Source organism: Sturnira hondurensis, unplaced genomic scaffold (assembly GCF_014824575.4).
Source record: "Sturnira hondurensis isolate 20B ecotype Veracruz unplaced genomic scaffold, ASM1482457v3 Scaffold0015262, whole genome shotgun sequence".
NCBI lineage: Eukaryota > Metazoa > Chordata > Mammalia > Chiroptera > Phyllostomidae > Sturnira > Sturnira hondurensis.
In genome coordinates this window covers 1,770,684-1,785,182 of record NW_028087893.1, presented here as the reverse complement: position 1 = coordinate 1,785,182, position 14,499 = coordinate 1,770,684, and the positions used below count along the sequence as shown (strand labels likewise).

At 51.5% G+C, this 14,499-nt stretch overlaps 1 protein-coding gene across 9 annotated transcripts in view; it reads left to right on the top strand.

The window, feature by feature from the left end:
• Positions 1 to 14,499, top strand: part of FAM193B (family with sequence similarity 193 member B) — a 30,723-nt gene that overhangs the window by 6,800 nt on the left and 9,424 nt on the right. For 3 of the 9 annotated variants that reach the window (XR_005069168.1, XM_037064490.1, XM_037064496.1), the window contains exons 2-6: positions 7,659 to 7,901; positions 8,695 to 8,932; positions 10,185 to 10,572; positions 12,325 to 12,526; positions 13,382 to 13,621. Coding sequence is in view for 8 of the 9 variants with exons in the window: in XM_037064490.1 (XP_036920385.1) it covers positions 7,659 to 7,901; positions 8,695 to 8,932; positions 10,185 to 10,572; positions 12,325 to 12,526; positions 13,382 to 13,621 (1,311 nt within the window). In the remaining variant the exon portion in view is untranslated. Of the gene's footprint in view, positions 1 to 2,481; positions 2,650 to 7,658; positions 7,902 to 8,694; positions 8,933 to 10,184; positions 10,573 to 12,324; positions 12,527 to 12,753; positions 12,872 to 13,381; positions 13,622 to 14,499 lie in introns of those variants that run through there. The other 6 variants (XM_037064495.1, XM_037064491.1, XM_037064492.1 and 3 more) reach the window with 6 other exon arrangements.

Sequence of the window (14,499 nt, the reverse complement as noted above, 5' to 3'; positions counted from 1 at the left end):
CCTGTTCTGTGCCAGGTCCAAGACAAGCCTAGGTCCCTGGGTACACTTAAATGACCGGGGTGTACTCTCTGCCACCAGAGAGCCCCCATTCAACCGGGGGTCTAGGGACAGATGGAGAGTGTGTCTATGGCACAACGGAGTAGGTGCAATACTAACAGAATTGGTTCTACTTAGTATGGTCCCACAAAAGCTTCATTGACCTTTACTAGGATTTAGGGAATGAGTAGAAATTTGCCAAAGTGTAGTGCTGGGTGCTGAGTATAAACAGAGCCTGAGGTTCTCAGAAGTGGAGCATAGAGAGTTCAGCTGGGGCCAAGTCATGAATGCCAGGGGTCAGAGAGAGCCTCGGAGCTTGACCGGAAAGGAGCCTGGGGATGAAAGCGAGACCAGGGTAGGAGAGAAGAGCTAAAGGAAGGCCATCAAACTGGACAGGAACTCGAGAAGGCAAAGAGTAAGTCCACATGAAGTAAGGATGTCCTGGTTGGTTGGTGGTTTTGTTTGTGTATTTCATGTGTTAATTTCCATTGTGTATTATTTCATCTTCTTGCCTGATCCTGCGAAACGAATGTGAGGCATCCTGGCAGTTTGGGGCATTAACAACAGTGTCAGCATGGAGCTACTGGTCCTTAAGGCAGGAACTCTGTGTGGTTTCGTGGTTTCTAGTGGTTTCTAGCACAGTGGTCAGCTCCAGGTGTAGGGCTCTGAGAACGTTTGTCGAAAGAGGGAATGAGTAGATGAGTAGAAAACTAAATGATGATGACTGAGCTGATGAGTTTTTCCAGGCTGGGAGTTCATTATTCTCTCTGCTTCTGAAAGGGAGTGTTAGCCACTACTGATGTCCTCTGCCTGCCTTGGTGACAAGAAGGCTGTTGGAGTTGGTCCCTTCAGAGCAAAGTGCTCTCATGGGTCATTTCAGAATAGAGTTTGGAAGCTATTGCAGACCTGCTGGTTAGACACAGCATGTGTCTTGGGGGACCCTCTGCAAACATGCATGAGCTCTCAGAAGCATAAGGGATCCATGAGAAGGAATGAAAGCAGGTTAGGGCTGGAAATCAGACCCAGCTTCTGAGTAGTCCTTGACAGCTGCCCGGTCTGTGACCGGGGTCATTCCCCATTAATTCCTAAGTTGTGGACAGAGAGGCTGGGGTGGAAATGTGTTCATGCCTCCAAAGAGCTGTCCAGGTGTGCTGCGACCTTGTCCCTGGGTGTTGCTGCTGCGCTTTGTGCGCCCAGTGGGCGGCAGACACCGCTAGACACATCATATCAGCAGTTCTCAGAGTGCTCAGTCTTGGGCCTCGTGATTATTGAGGGCCCGAAAGAGCTTTAGCTGGTTATATCTATTGATATCTACCAAACTAAGTATTAAAACTGAGAACGTTTAAAAATAGTTACTAATTCACTTGAGAATGACAATATTAAAGCTATCACGTTAACATAAATAATTTTAATGAGAAATAACTACATTTTCAAAAAGTTAGGAGACTTTTTTGCTTGTTTCTTGTAGTCTTATTTTCATTTTCACAAATTTTTTTTAAGATTTTATTTTATTTATCTTTATAGGGAAAGGGAAGGAGAGAAGGAGAGAAATATCAATGTATGGTTGCCTCTCGTGAGTCCCCTGCTGGGAACTGGCCTGCAACCCAGGCATGTGCCCTGACTGGGAATCGAATTGCGATTGTGTGGTTCACAGGCCCGCACTCAATCCACTGAACTACACCAGCCAGGAAATTTTTTCTTTTTATTGAATTTTTGGGGGAGATACTGGTTGACTAAATTACACAAGTTTCAGATGCACAATTCTGTAACACATCATGCACATTTTTGAATGTCTGGCTTGATACAAAAAAGCTGGATTCTTATGTATGCTCCTGTGTTCAGACTGTTGCAATATGTTGTTTTGGTTGAAGTATATAAAAAAAACTGCAGTCTCACATAGATACCTAGTTGGAAACAGGAGTAGTATTTTAATAGCCTTTCCAGATGATTGTTGATATTCTTTGCAATATGAAATCTGCAACCAAATATTTTTTCACATTAAAATTGCTAGATTTTTAACCAATGTGTGATTCTCTAGCATGCTTTGATCCTTTGGAAAATAGGTTCACTGGGCTATGCAGATTTTCCAAACGTTTTCCCACTTCCTTTTTAATAAAATTAAAAGATAGATATTTGTTCATATGAGCCCCAGTTATGTCAGAAAAGTCTTTAAGCATTGGGACGTTGTCAGGCTCATAGTGATGGATACAAGTTTTCCAAAATTCTGAGTTTTACTTGAAAGGGTGAATTTTATCACTGGCCACAAATATATTGTTTTCCTTGAAGTGACAGGCTTTTTTTCCTTTTTCTTCTTCTTTTTTTTTTTGATGTCTACCAGTACCCAACTCCAAATAACCAGTTTATCAGTTTTTCTTTCATCTATCTATCTATCTCTCTCTCTCTCTCTCTCTCTTCCAGGGAAAAATCTCTCTTTTTTTTCCTCAGGAAAAACTAGAATGCCTATATGAGAAGTCTCAGGGCCTGGTCAGATAAGGAAGCAGAGATGCAGGTTTTAGTGGCTGCACATGCCGGTGCCCTGGGCTGTGAGTGACCACAGTCTAGGACTCCCGGTCCCTTTACTGCCTGGGGACCTGTGTGCTGTAACACGCCCGTGTGACTAACCGACACTCTCCAGAGGTTCTGGTTTTGCTCAGAGAGCGGAGCAGAGTTGTCTCAGAGCTTGTGTGAGCATATCCTGGCTCAGGAGAACCCCTAGAACCTTTCCTTCCTTCTCCTACACCTGTGTCTACTGGAGCCTCTGGAACTTAAACTGAGGTGGGAAGGAATGATTAGTTGTTGCCCAGAACTGCTGGGTTTAAGGATCAGTGATGAGAAAGAATGGTCAGATGTTTTATTCATTTCATAAATATTTGCTGACCGTGTGTTGTGTGGGAGTTACTGTGCCAGGTGCTGAAAACACACCTAGAGACCAGCCCGTGAAAGCCTGGGCTGACTCCAGAGCATACGGGGCCACGAGGACCAGGAATTTGGAGAGTGGCTACAGATTGCTGTTAGAGGGAATCAGCTCTGGACCAAGAACTTTTCTCTGCCAAAGCAGGAATGTGAAGGAACAGTGGTAGTGCTGACTGAACATAACATCTCTACAACTTAGGGTCCTCACCACCCTCTGGCAAATAGAGACGAAAATGTTGGAGAGAAAAGTCCCCAGCCCCCACCAGGCATTGTACCTAAGTGCAGGCACCAAAGCTGAGAGTTAAGATAGCTCTGGGGGTCGCTGCCAGAATCTTCTGGGCCTAGAAGGGACTCAGGTATACCAGACTCGGTTCAGTGGATGAGCTCGTTTCTGGAGTGAACTCGTTAAGAACAAAACAGAGCAGGGGCCCGGATAGCAGAATGAGCATCTACCGCGTGGATCCTTTGAGCTAAGCTTTGCCTCTTTAACATCACTCAGCCCTCTGGGCAGCCTTGTGCCGTGCGCTATAGGTGGTACTGTGTCTGCCTCCGTCAGGACTAAATTAGCTTCCCAGCCCTGTGCCTCTTCCTCTGACTAGAAAGACAGCTTGTCCTATAAATTCACTCCACTTGGTGGCTGATCTCATGTATGGTGTGTACCAGTGTGGCTCTAGGGAGAGTCACTTTATTTCCATGAACAGAGGCATCTCATTGTAATCTGCAGGGAGTGTCTGCAGTCTTCCAGTCTTCCACAGTTGAGATTGGAACCATTCGGATGAATGTCCAGGGTAGGGTGATGGCCTTTCTTTGTGGGAAGCAGCAGTTTCAAGCAGTGTCTCCCAACCCTACCTGTCGGGGGTGTTACCATGGGAACACTTAACAGGTTGGAGCTCCTTGGAGCCTAGGCCCTGTGCTGCAGTGCAAGGGAGGCAGGGGAGAATCAGACCTGGGGCTGGCCTTCCGGGAGCACAGCCTGGTAGGAGGGACAGAAGGTGCAGACGGATGAGTTCCATGGAGGGCACAGAGTGTTGTGGAGTGTGGGAAGGGTGGGGGTGATAAGAGGGCTCCCCAGGAAAGCTTGGGTGAGGTTGGGTTTCGGCCGGGCTTTTAAGCCCTTCCCAGCTCCTTATTGGTGAGTGTGGGAAGGAAGGGGCTTTTAAGCAAAGGGTCCCCTTTAGCAAAGAAAGGCCTGAGGTAAGGGAGTACAGAAAGAGCTTGGGGAACTTAAAGAATGACTTCATGGAGTCGAGGGCAAAGATTAAGATGTCTAACAAGTCACCGCATATGATTCTTACGTTCTTGTAAAATACACCTGTATTTTAAATGCTGTTAAATGACCTGCTTTTAAATACAGTCCTGATTTTAAATACTGTTTTCTATTGCTCCCATCCAGTTCATAATTAGTACCATATGTTGCCCTGACCAGCGTGGCTCAGTGGGTTGGGTGTTGTCCAGCAAAGTGAAAGGTCACCGGCTTGATTCCTGGTCAGGGCACATGCCTGGGTTGCGGGCCAGGTACCCAGGTGGGGAGTGTACGAGAGGCAACCGATCCATGATTCTCTGTCACTCTGATGACTCTCTTCCTCCCCCCCCCATACACACATCGTTTGTTCATACATACATACATATATAGTCATTGCATAATTATTCCCATATGTTGAGCAACATACATTACGGTCCTGGCACTGGGCTTCACAGCCGACTATCCAGGTTGGGACTTGACCCCATTTTACAGATGAAGTGACAGTATGTGTAACTTGCCCCACATCATGCCGTACTGTTTGCACTGCACCTTCGCATTCCCACGAGGGCTCTGGCACTGAATGCAGTCGCATTGAACACACGCCTGACTTACAAGAATTCTATGTTTGCTTTTAAAGGAAAACAGAAAAGAAAATCACATATTGCCAGAAACTGTGTATTATACACTTGAATCCTTGATTGTACCTAAAAAAAAGTGCTGTACTTCACAAGCTATATAAAGAATTTAGAGAATAATTTTACTCATAAAAGATTTTTGTCTTATGTAGTAACTTTAGAATCTAACACCCAAATGAAATGAAATTCTCTTGCAGTAAAATTACATGTCCAGGTGTTTGCTTTAAGACTGGTTGTCAGCCCTGGCTGGTGTAGCTCAGTGGATTGAGCACGGGCCTGCGAACCACACGATTGCGGTTCGATTCCCAGTCAGGGCACATCCCTGGGTTGCAGGCCAGTTCCCAGCAGGGGACTCACGAGAGGCAACCATACATTGATATTTCTCTCCTTCTCTCCTTCCCTTCCCCTCTAAGGACAAATAAATAAAATCTTAAAAAAAAAAAAAAAGACTGGTTGTCAGCATTACGGGGAAAGGGCTGTGGGTGTTGCCGCCCCGCCCTGCCATCACCAGGACACCTTGTAGCCGTGGGAAGTTTCCTGGGCACAGGAAACTTTGGAAAAAGGCCTCCTTTGCCATAACTTCTCTGACCATCATTCTTTCCCATCCACCTTCCACCCTTTCCATGGAATCTGGGAAGGTCTGTTTTTGTTTTTTTTTTTAATCTTTACTTCAGGACACATTTATTGATTTTAGAGAGAGGGGACAGGAGGGAGAGAGACATCAGTTGGTTGCCTGTCGTATACCCCAGTGGGGGACCAAGCTCGCAACCTGGGCACACGCCCTGACTGGAAAAGGAGCCCACCACCTCTCGGTTTATGGGACAACCCCCAAGCAACTGAACCACGCCAGCCAGGGCTGGAGGCCGTACCCTTCTGCTGTTGCCGCTGTGCAGCGGCCTTGCTCACTGCAGTGTTCCCTTGGCAAAGTGCTTGCGGACTCCTAGTATCTCATGTGAGTTCCACGTGTAGGCTTTCTCTTTCCTGGTGCACTTTTCCAAGGTCCATACCCTTCCCCGAGTGTTTCTGTATGTTCCTAGTACTACTGTTTGGTCCCTTTTTTACCCCTAAAAATCAGGGACCAAGGTCAGTGTAATTATGATGTGACAGATTTAAGGATACGCTGATGCACACTTGCTGTGATAAGAGGATTTTATTCAAAAAAGGTGATGGCATTAATTTTATTGGTAGGATGAGTATGATACCCTTATTCTTCTGCTCAGCCTCTGCAAACACCTGTTACCTAGTGATGGGTAAGTTTGGAAGGTATATCAGTTAACTATTGCATGTAACAACGCCCCCACTTCCCCCCAAAAAAACTTAGTAGCATAAAACAATACCACTTACTACTGCTCGTGAGTCTCTGGATTGACTGGGGGTTTCTGCGGATTGGGGCCAGCTTGGCAGACCTCAGCTGTGCTCACTCATGTGTCTGATCTGCCAGCCAGTTAGCCGGAAAGATTCCGTTTTCTTCACACGTTTCTCACATCCCTCGCACAGCTAGCTTGGCCACGCTTGTGGCGTGGCAAGATACAAGAGCAAGGAAGCCCAGCCATGTGAGGAAGCAGGTAGAAGTGCACTCGCTCTCCAGCTTGTGCCCACGGCGCGTTTAACACCCTGTGGGCCAATGGAAGGGACGGGACCAAGCTCACTGCCAGAGTGAGGGAGGATCACAAAGCGGTAGGGTATAGGGAAGCCATTAATGGGGGTCACTGAAACTAGTAAGTCTCCTAGTTAGTACCCCTCAGTGTGAAAGAAAACCTATAAACATATACGGCAAGTTTCTCCTAAGAGGAAAAAAGTCCAAGTAAGAATTACTGTATATTGGGACTATGCTGTGGGCATGCACAGAGCTAGGCACTTTCCCTTTTCATGCACCGAGCCTCACATCTCTGCAAGGTTGGGGCAGGGGAGGGGGTGGGGGTGGTACGGATTAGCGCTTGAGAGGTTAAATGACTTGCTCAAGGTCACCCAGCTAATAAGGTGGTTGGGCAGGCGTTAGAGTACGTGTTGGTCTGATCCCAAAGCCCATGTTCCTAAGATGTTATTTATTTTTAGAGAGAGGGAGAGGGGGAAAGAAACATCAATCAGCCTCGTCTCACATGCCCACGATCCAAGCGCCTGCCCTGCCCAGGAATCAAGCAGTGAACTTTGGGTTCGAAGGCCAGCGCCCAGTTCCCTGAGCCACACCAGCCAGGGCACTCAGGTTCACTTCACTGCACCTTCTGCTTCTCAAAAGCACCAGGATCTGCCTTACCTTCACTCCAGCTCAAGTTTTCAGTTCAGCTGGTGCCTATTGATTAGCTATCCAAACCCTTTGTCCAAAACCCTGACTTGCTCCTGTGGGAATTGTGTAGCTCTTCCGGAAGCCCGAATGTCCTCCCAGACTTGCATGGCCTGAAGTGCTCTTCCCTTCCAGGTGGGGGTGGTCTGCGGACTGCATGATAGCCCAAGGGTTGTGGCCTCTCCCAGACATGTTAGAGGAGGAAGGGTCATCTCCACTTTGACCTTCAAAACTTGGGGACGTAGGGGCATCAGGGCATTTGAGCATGAGCTCTGGAAGCATGTTCACCGAGGTTTAAATCCTAGTTCAACCACTTGCTAGCTCTGTAACCTTGGGCAGCTTACTTAACTTTTTAAAATCTGTTTCTTCATCTTTAAAAAAATGGGAGTAATAACAACTACTTTGCAGAGCTCTTACAAGAGTTAACGTTATGTACTTAAAGTGCCTAACCCAGTGCATGGTACGTAACAAGTGACACTGTTGTTGTTAATATGACTCCTAAGTGGAGCCGTTCCCCTCCTGGGAAACCCTGTTTCTGTCTGTTGGACAGGTTCCCCACACCTCCAGCCAGTCTGTGCAGACTTGCTGCCTGCTGTGTCATCGGGAACGGAAAGGCTGGGAAGAAGGCCCTTCCCAAAACGGACTGGTGTTGCAGGGTGAGAAGCTGCCCCCCGACTTCATGCCAAAGCTCGTGAAGAATCTCCTAGGCGAGATGCCGCTATGGGTCTGCCAGAGCTGCCGAAGGAGCATGGAGGAAGACGAGAGGCAGACAGGGCCCGAGCACGCAGTGGCGGTAGGTAACCGCTGCGAAGAGGTCCCTGAGCACAGGAGGGCTGCCTGCACAAAGTCAGGCTGTTGCGCTGTTCCTTCCCTGTTCTCTGAGGTGGCTCTCCCGCGGCCCCTGTGCCCAGGTGCTGAGCTCACGTCGCGGGGAAGAAGGGGGGCTGCAGACGGCCCCCCCACCCCAAGTGAGTCTGTGCACAGTGTGAGGGCTGGCCCATAGGAATTGGGAGATGGAGAACCTGCCCCCTTTCATCTGCCTTTCAGGCTACCTTCAGTTTTGTGATAGCGTGAAAGCCAACCAGTATGACGTAGAGGGCAAAGGTCAGTTTGAGGGTCTGCAGTGTGCCTTAGAAGGCCTCCAAGATGCTGGGAGCCACCTGAGTCTGCCGTCTGCTGAATCACAGCAGACCGCCCTCCTTTCTCACTCCCCTCCAGCCCTCTCTTTTACTCTGAACAGGATCAGTTCAGCTTCAGGACTCCTGACTTACAGACCCTCCTCTCCTTGGCAGCTCTCAGGACTCCCAAAGGCCCACAGCTGGCAGGCATTCTCTGTGCCCGCTGTCCCCCCACCCCCGGCGCCTCTCACCAGTGTCCACACCCAGGTCACTCCAGTGGGAGCAGCACAGCCCCTCCTAGCCGAGGTGTGGCCCGCACGTGCCCTGGCACCTGGAGTTGCGGGACTCGAGCTTTGGCCGCAGCACGGGGCCTAGAGGAGGCAGCGCTCTTGGGTAAGCTTAGGCAGCAGAGGGTCTGCTCTGATTTTTGCTGGCTCATTACGAGCCTTGTTCTCTCCTGTTCTCCAGATCTCCTTGTCGCATACATCCTGCAAATCACAGTCTTGTGGAGGCGACTCTCATTCCTCTTCATCATCCTCTTCGTCGTCATCGTCCTCATCATCGTCGTCCTCATCCTGCCATGGGAACTCAGGGGACTGGGATCCCAGCTCGTTCCTGTCGGCACATAAGCTCTCGGGCCTCTGGAACTCCCCACACTCCAGCGGGGCTGTGCCGGGCAGCTCACTCGGGAGTCCTTCCATCCCCGGTGAGTCTCCGAGTTCAGAAGACCAGCAGGCCTTGTAAGTGTAGACAGCTGTGTTTTCCTAACCACTTGGTTCAGAGAAACCAGAAGATCAGTTACTAAGTAAATATAGAGCTATTCTGGTGGAAGCAGAGGGGCATTCCTTTCCCCTGGTCTCTGAAGTTGAAAACACTGCTGCCCTGTGCTTAGTAACGGTTCCCACTGCAGCCAGAAGGGGGCCTGCGGAGCCCTGGTTGAATAGAAAGTGGAGTCTGGGCCCTGGCTGGTGTGGCTCAGTGGATTGAGCTCCAGACTGTGAAACCAAGGGTCACTGGTTCGATTCCCAGTCGGGGCACATGCCTGGGTTGTCCGCTGGGTCCCCAGTAGGGGGCACATGAGAGGCAACCACACAATGGTGGTTTTCTCCCTTTCTCCCTCTCTTCCCTTCTTTAAAAATAAATAAAATCTTTAAGGGAAAAAAAGTGGAGTTGAATAGAAAGTAAAGTCTTAAGTCCTTTAGGAAATTAGAGCTTAAGAGTCCAGAGCTCCTGCCCCTGCAGCAGCACAGGGGAGCTGCCTGCCTCTCATCCTAGGCGCCCCCGCTTTCCTCACCTGAGAGGTGGGTAGAAAAGGCTGCACTTCTATCCACAAGAGGTGGCAGTATAAGCTGCCATGAGTATTAGTGTGTTTCACAGCCCCACGCACCTTCTTCAGACCTGGTTGAGGGAGCCCTTAGAGACTGAAAGAGAGAACTCTGGTCTGTTGACGCCCTGTGCGAATATGGAATTGCTGTCTGCTTGTACTCGGAGGGGCTGAGAGTTGAGCAGTACATGTTTCCAGTTGTTCTGATGCGTAAACCAGAGGGAATCATGAGAGCCTTTCCCACTCCTCTGAAGTCCAAGGCTACCAGGGAGTCCGGCACACCCACCACCTCACTCCTTATGGCCCAGAGGCAGAACCTCGGCCTGCTGCTCCTAGAGGTGGAGGGCAGAGTGTGTTTCCCCTGCTTGTGCCCCAGGAGAGGTGTGTGGTCTTCCGTGGGGCTGGTGCTCCTGTTGCTTTCTCCCTCAGGCCTTTGCAGCCCAGCTGCCACCTGCAGAGAAACCTCTGCAGCCTGAGCTGGCGCTGCTAGGCGTTCCCAAAAGCTTCTGGGGCCACTGTGCCGAGGGTCTGTGCCCGGATTCCAGGAGGCAGAGGACTGGGGCGGCAGGCCCTTGGCCTCTCCTCCCTGGTGTCTGGCTCCACTCTGATCCCTGTGTCCCCTGTGTCCTCACAGGTGAGATTTTCCCCATCTCAGAGCACCGCCGACACCCAGACCTCACTGCTCCGCCTAACAGCCCCACGGGCCACCACCCTCAGCCAGTGTCACTGCTCCCCTCTCACTCCGGGTCCTTTGGCTCCCCGCCCCACCCACACCTGCTGCCCACCACCCCCTCAGCACCGTTCCCTGCGCAGGCTTCAGAATGCCCTGTTGCCGCTGCCACCGTGCCACACTCCCCAGGGGCGTGTCAGAGCCCCCACCTGCCTTCCACCAGCATGCCGCTCCTGAAGATGCCACCTTCTTTCTCGGGGTGCAGCCACCCCTGCAGCGGGCACTGCAGCGGGCACTGCAGTGGGCCTCTGCTCCCACCACCGAGCTCGCAGCAGCTCCCCAGCACTCACAGGTAAGCAAGCGGCCTGGAGGATGTACTCCCTGCTGACTCGGGCTTAGGGTTTTGGAAAACTTTGCAAAGGCAACTCTTGGGGTGGAACTTAAAGGATAGGCTCAGAAGTTTTTGCAGTTTTAAAAGAAAACTGTTTGGTGGTCTTATGGGGTTTTTTGTTGTTGTTGTTTGTTTGTTTGTTTAGAATTTGGAAAAATGTAAAGATGTCTAAAGAAAAAATGTCCTCAACCTAAAGCTAAAGTCCTAATTCTGCAGTAGCATCCTCCTGATGTTTCTGTGTGTGACATGATTAGGTCTCTGGTCAGGGGGGTTGTATTTTGTTGTTGTTTTCTAATTTTATGTATTGATTTTAGAGAGGGATGGGAAGGAAGAACGAGAGAGAAACACTGATTTGCTGTTCCACCTATTGGCACACTCATTGGTTGATTCTTGCATGTGCCCTGACCAGGGATAGGACCTGCCACCTCGGTGTATCAGGACCACACGTCCCAGCCACCTGAACCACTCAGCTGGGGCAAGTCCCTCTTCTGTATAATTTTTGTGTAGTGGTTTTTTTTTAACATTATACCATGAACATTTCCCCAGTTACAATTCTTCAAAATACTTTCCAGTGGCAACGTAATGTCTCACTGTACAATTCTGCTGGATTTATTTTTATCATTCCCTTATTCCTGGACAGTTGTGATGGTTTTAATCATCATAAACAAGACTGTCATAAGCTTCATTGCACCCAAATCTGTGTTTGAGCTAGGAATTCCATCCTCAAGGTAGAGGCTCCCACTGCTGATGCCAGTCTGTCTTACGAGATGCCCTGTGCTTCCTCACGTCCGGAGTCGGCAGTGCCGTAGGAGAGCATGGACTTGCATACAGACATGGGCTGAGTCCTCCTACTCCTTGAGCAAAGCAATGAAATGCTCGTAGCCTGCCTCCTCCCCTGCAAGGTGGGGATGGCAGCACCTGCTGCACAGGCCTTGGAAATGGTTAGAAGTAACGTGTTGAGAGCGGCCAGGCAGCTCCGTTGGTCAGAGTCGTCCGGACATGCCCAGGTTGCACACTGGGCCCTGGTCAGGGCGCACAGCAGACAACCAACGATGCGTGAGCAGGTGGGATGACAAGTTGATCTCTCTCCCCCTCCCCCCAAATCAGAAGTTTTTAAAAATTAAAAAAATGTTTAAAGAACACATTGAGTACAGTACCTGCACCAATAGTAGCTCTTTAAGTCTGGGGCCCGCAAGCCGCATTTGCTTTCCTAACCCCATGGCTCCACAGCTAGGCAGCTGTGCCCACTGGAGACGGGCCCTGCTGACCTCCTTCAGGTGCACCAGGGGGGCCATCAGGCCACTGATCTGTCCAGACACCTACGTAATGAGCACCTACTGTGTGCTAGGTCATTAACGCTACACACTGGGACCCCAAATAGAAGTGGTGCAGCCCCTGCCCTTGGAGAGGGCGCGTTTGGTCTGAGACAAACAGGCAAACAGATTTCCACAGCACCGTGTCACAGACGGCATGGTGGAGAGGTGTGTGCAGTGCTGTCAGTCCTGGAGCGTCACGTGGGTGTGGGCAAATGAGGCCTGCGGGGCCTTTCCAAAACTGTGCCATTGAGTTGGGCTCCCGAGGGACAGCGAGGGTGTTGGCCCCGTTCCTGTGAGAGGCACCAACCCAGCCGAACAGCCTTCGTGGGCCACGGGGACGGTGATGGTGGGACTGCTGCTCCCTCTCACCTGCGGGCCTTTCTCTCTTCCTTGTCGGCAGAGACCCAGGGTGCAAGGGGCACAAGTTTACACACAGTGGCCTTGCCTGCCCGCTGCCCCAGCCCTGCGAGGCAGACGAGGGGCTGGGCGAGGAAGAGGACAGCAGCTCAGAGCGCAGCTCCTGCACCTCGTCCTCCGCCCACCAGAGAGATGGGAAGTTCTGTGACTGCTGCTACTGCGAGTTCTTCGGCCACAATGCGGTGAGTGAGCCGGCTGCGGCGGGCCAGAGGGGCGCCTGCTCTACCCAGAGACCCCTTGCTCAAGGGGACGGTGACTGCACTGGGGCCCTGTGAGTCTCTGCGCCCGCGTCTGCTCACTCGATCCTCACAGCAGACCGGTGAGGTGGGGGTTTTTAAACATTCTGCTACCTTTGCTCTTTTCGTGGTTTCTCTTAAGATTAACTTTTTTTCTTCAGGCGGAAGGACAGGAAATGGCAGAGAGGAAAGCTATGATTCTGAGGAGTGTGTGTACGTGTGTAATCACAGAGAAGTGAAGGCTTGTGCGTGATGGAGGCAGAGTGGAAGCAAAGGCTCTCAGGCCCCCAGGTGTGAGAGCCAGCCGGGGGACAGGCCGTGGGCACAGACGGCGCCAGGATGGAGGACAGAGCAGAGTGTGGGCTGTCTCTGGGCAGGGGGAGGAAGCGGTTCAGAAGTCTTCTCAGGTGACGAGGAAGGGCCGCCGCTAGAGGAGCGCAGCTGAGGGTGGAAGAAATGGAAGTGATGACAGTGCTAGTAGCCTTCGAGCAAGGGCTGACCCTCATTTTAGAGGTGACGAAATTGAGGCTCACAGACTCAGTGACCTGCCCAAGGTCATACATCTTCCCAGTGATGACACCTGGGCTCAAACCCACTTTCCTGGCTTCCAGCCCAGCCCACCCCCAACGCCCTCCACCCACCGCCACCTTGGCTCCCGCCTGGCTGGACCAAGCCATCTGGCCTCTGAAGCTGTGGTAGAAAGAACAGCTGTCTCACTTCTCACCACGTGCTCACCGCCAGCAGGGGGGTGCTTGGGCTTCCCAGGCCCAGGGTGTAACATCAGCGCCTCCCCTCCCCCAGCCACCCGCCGCCCCGACGAGTCGGAACTATACCGAGATCCGAGAGAAGCTCCGTTCGAGGCTGACCAGGCGGAAAGAGGAGCTGCCTATGAAGGGGGGCGCCCTGGGCGGGATCCCTGGGGAGCCTGCCGTGGACCACCGAGATGTGGATGAACTACTGGAATTCATCAACAGCACGGAGCCCAAAGCCCCCAACAGCGCCAGGGCTGCCAAACGGGCCCGGCACAAGCTGAAAAAGAAGGTGGGTGTGGGGGGGAGCCCAGCTCTACCGCCTCTTCTCCCCGAAGAGTCTCTCGCCCCAGCCCCCAAGACTTCTGGGGGACGAATGGTGCTGGCTGCCAAAGACTTTGGCTCACTGCTCTGGGGGGGTCTGAGTGAGTTTGGGAGGCATCAGGGTCAGGGAGATGGGGGGCCAGTGACTGGAGGACAAACGAGTCCTGGCCTCAGAAGCAGCTTACTGGATTCCTCCAAGCCCAGGACTTGCTTCAGTCAGTCAGTTGTTTGTTCATTCACTCAGAAAACACTGCAAATCCTGGGAACCAAAGCAGTTGTTAAGTTCCTACCTGGAGAAGCGCGGGCCGTGGAGAGACTGACACACACTGGATGAGCGTGCTAGTGTGTGACAAGTACTGGCCTGAGGGAAGCCCCCTTTCCTGTCTGGGTTTCCTGGCAATGGCCACACTGAGGGGCTGGCTCGGGAGCCAGTTCACAGGCGCCAGCAGGGCCCTCCCAGCAGCGGGCACAGCACAGACACAACTCAGTGTGTCCAGGGCCCACCCAGGAGAGATAGGGTGGAGGTGAGGCAGGGCCCAGTGTGCCCTGCCAAAGAGCTTTGACTTGACCCTGTGGGTGAGGGGAGTCACCTTAGGGCTTCAATCAAAGAGTTAAACTTGGTTGATTCCATATTCCAGGGTTATTATGTGGCGACCTGGACGGTCACCTGGTCCCAGCCAGAAAGCCAAGAGCCAGGATAGAGGTGATTGATGGTGGGGTGGAGCAGAAGAGATGGCTTTTCAGAGGAGGCAGAAGTGACAGGCTCTGGTAATCTGATTACAGGACAGGGAGATGAAGGAGTTAGGGATGTACCCCAGGTGTTTTCTGGGGTGACTGGCAGGGTGG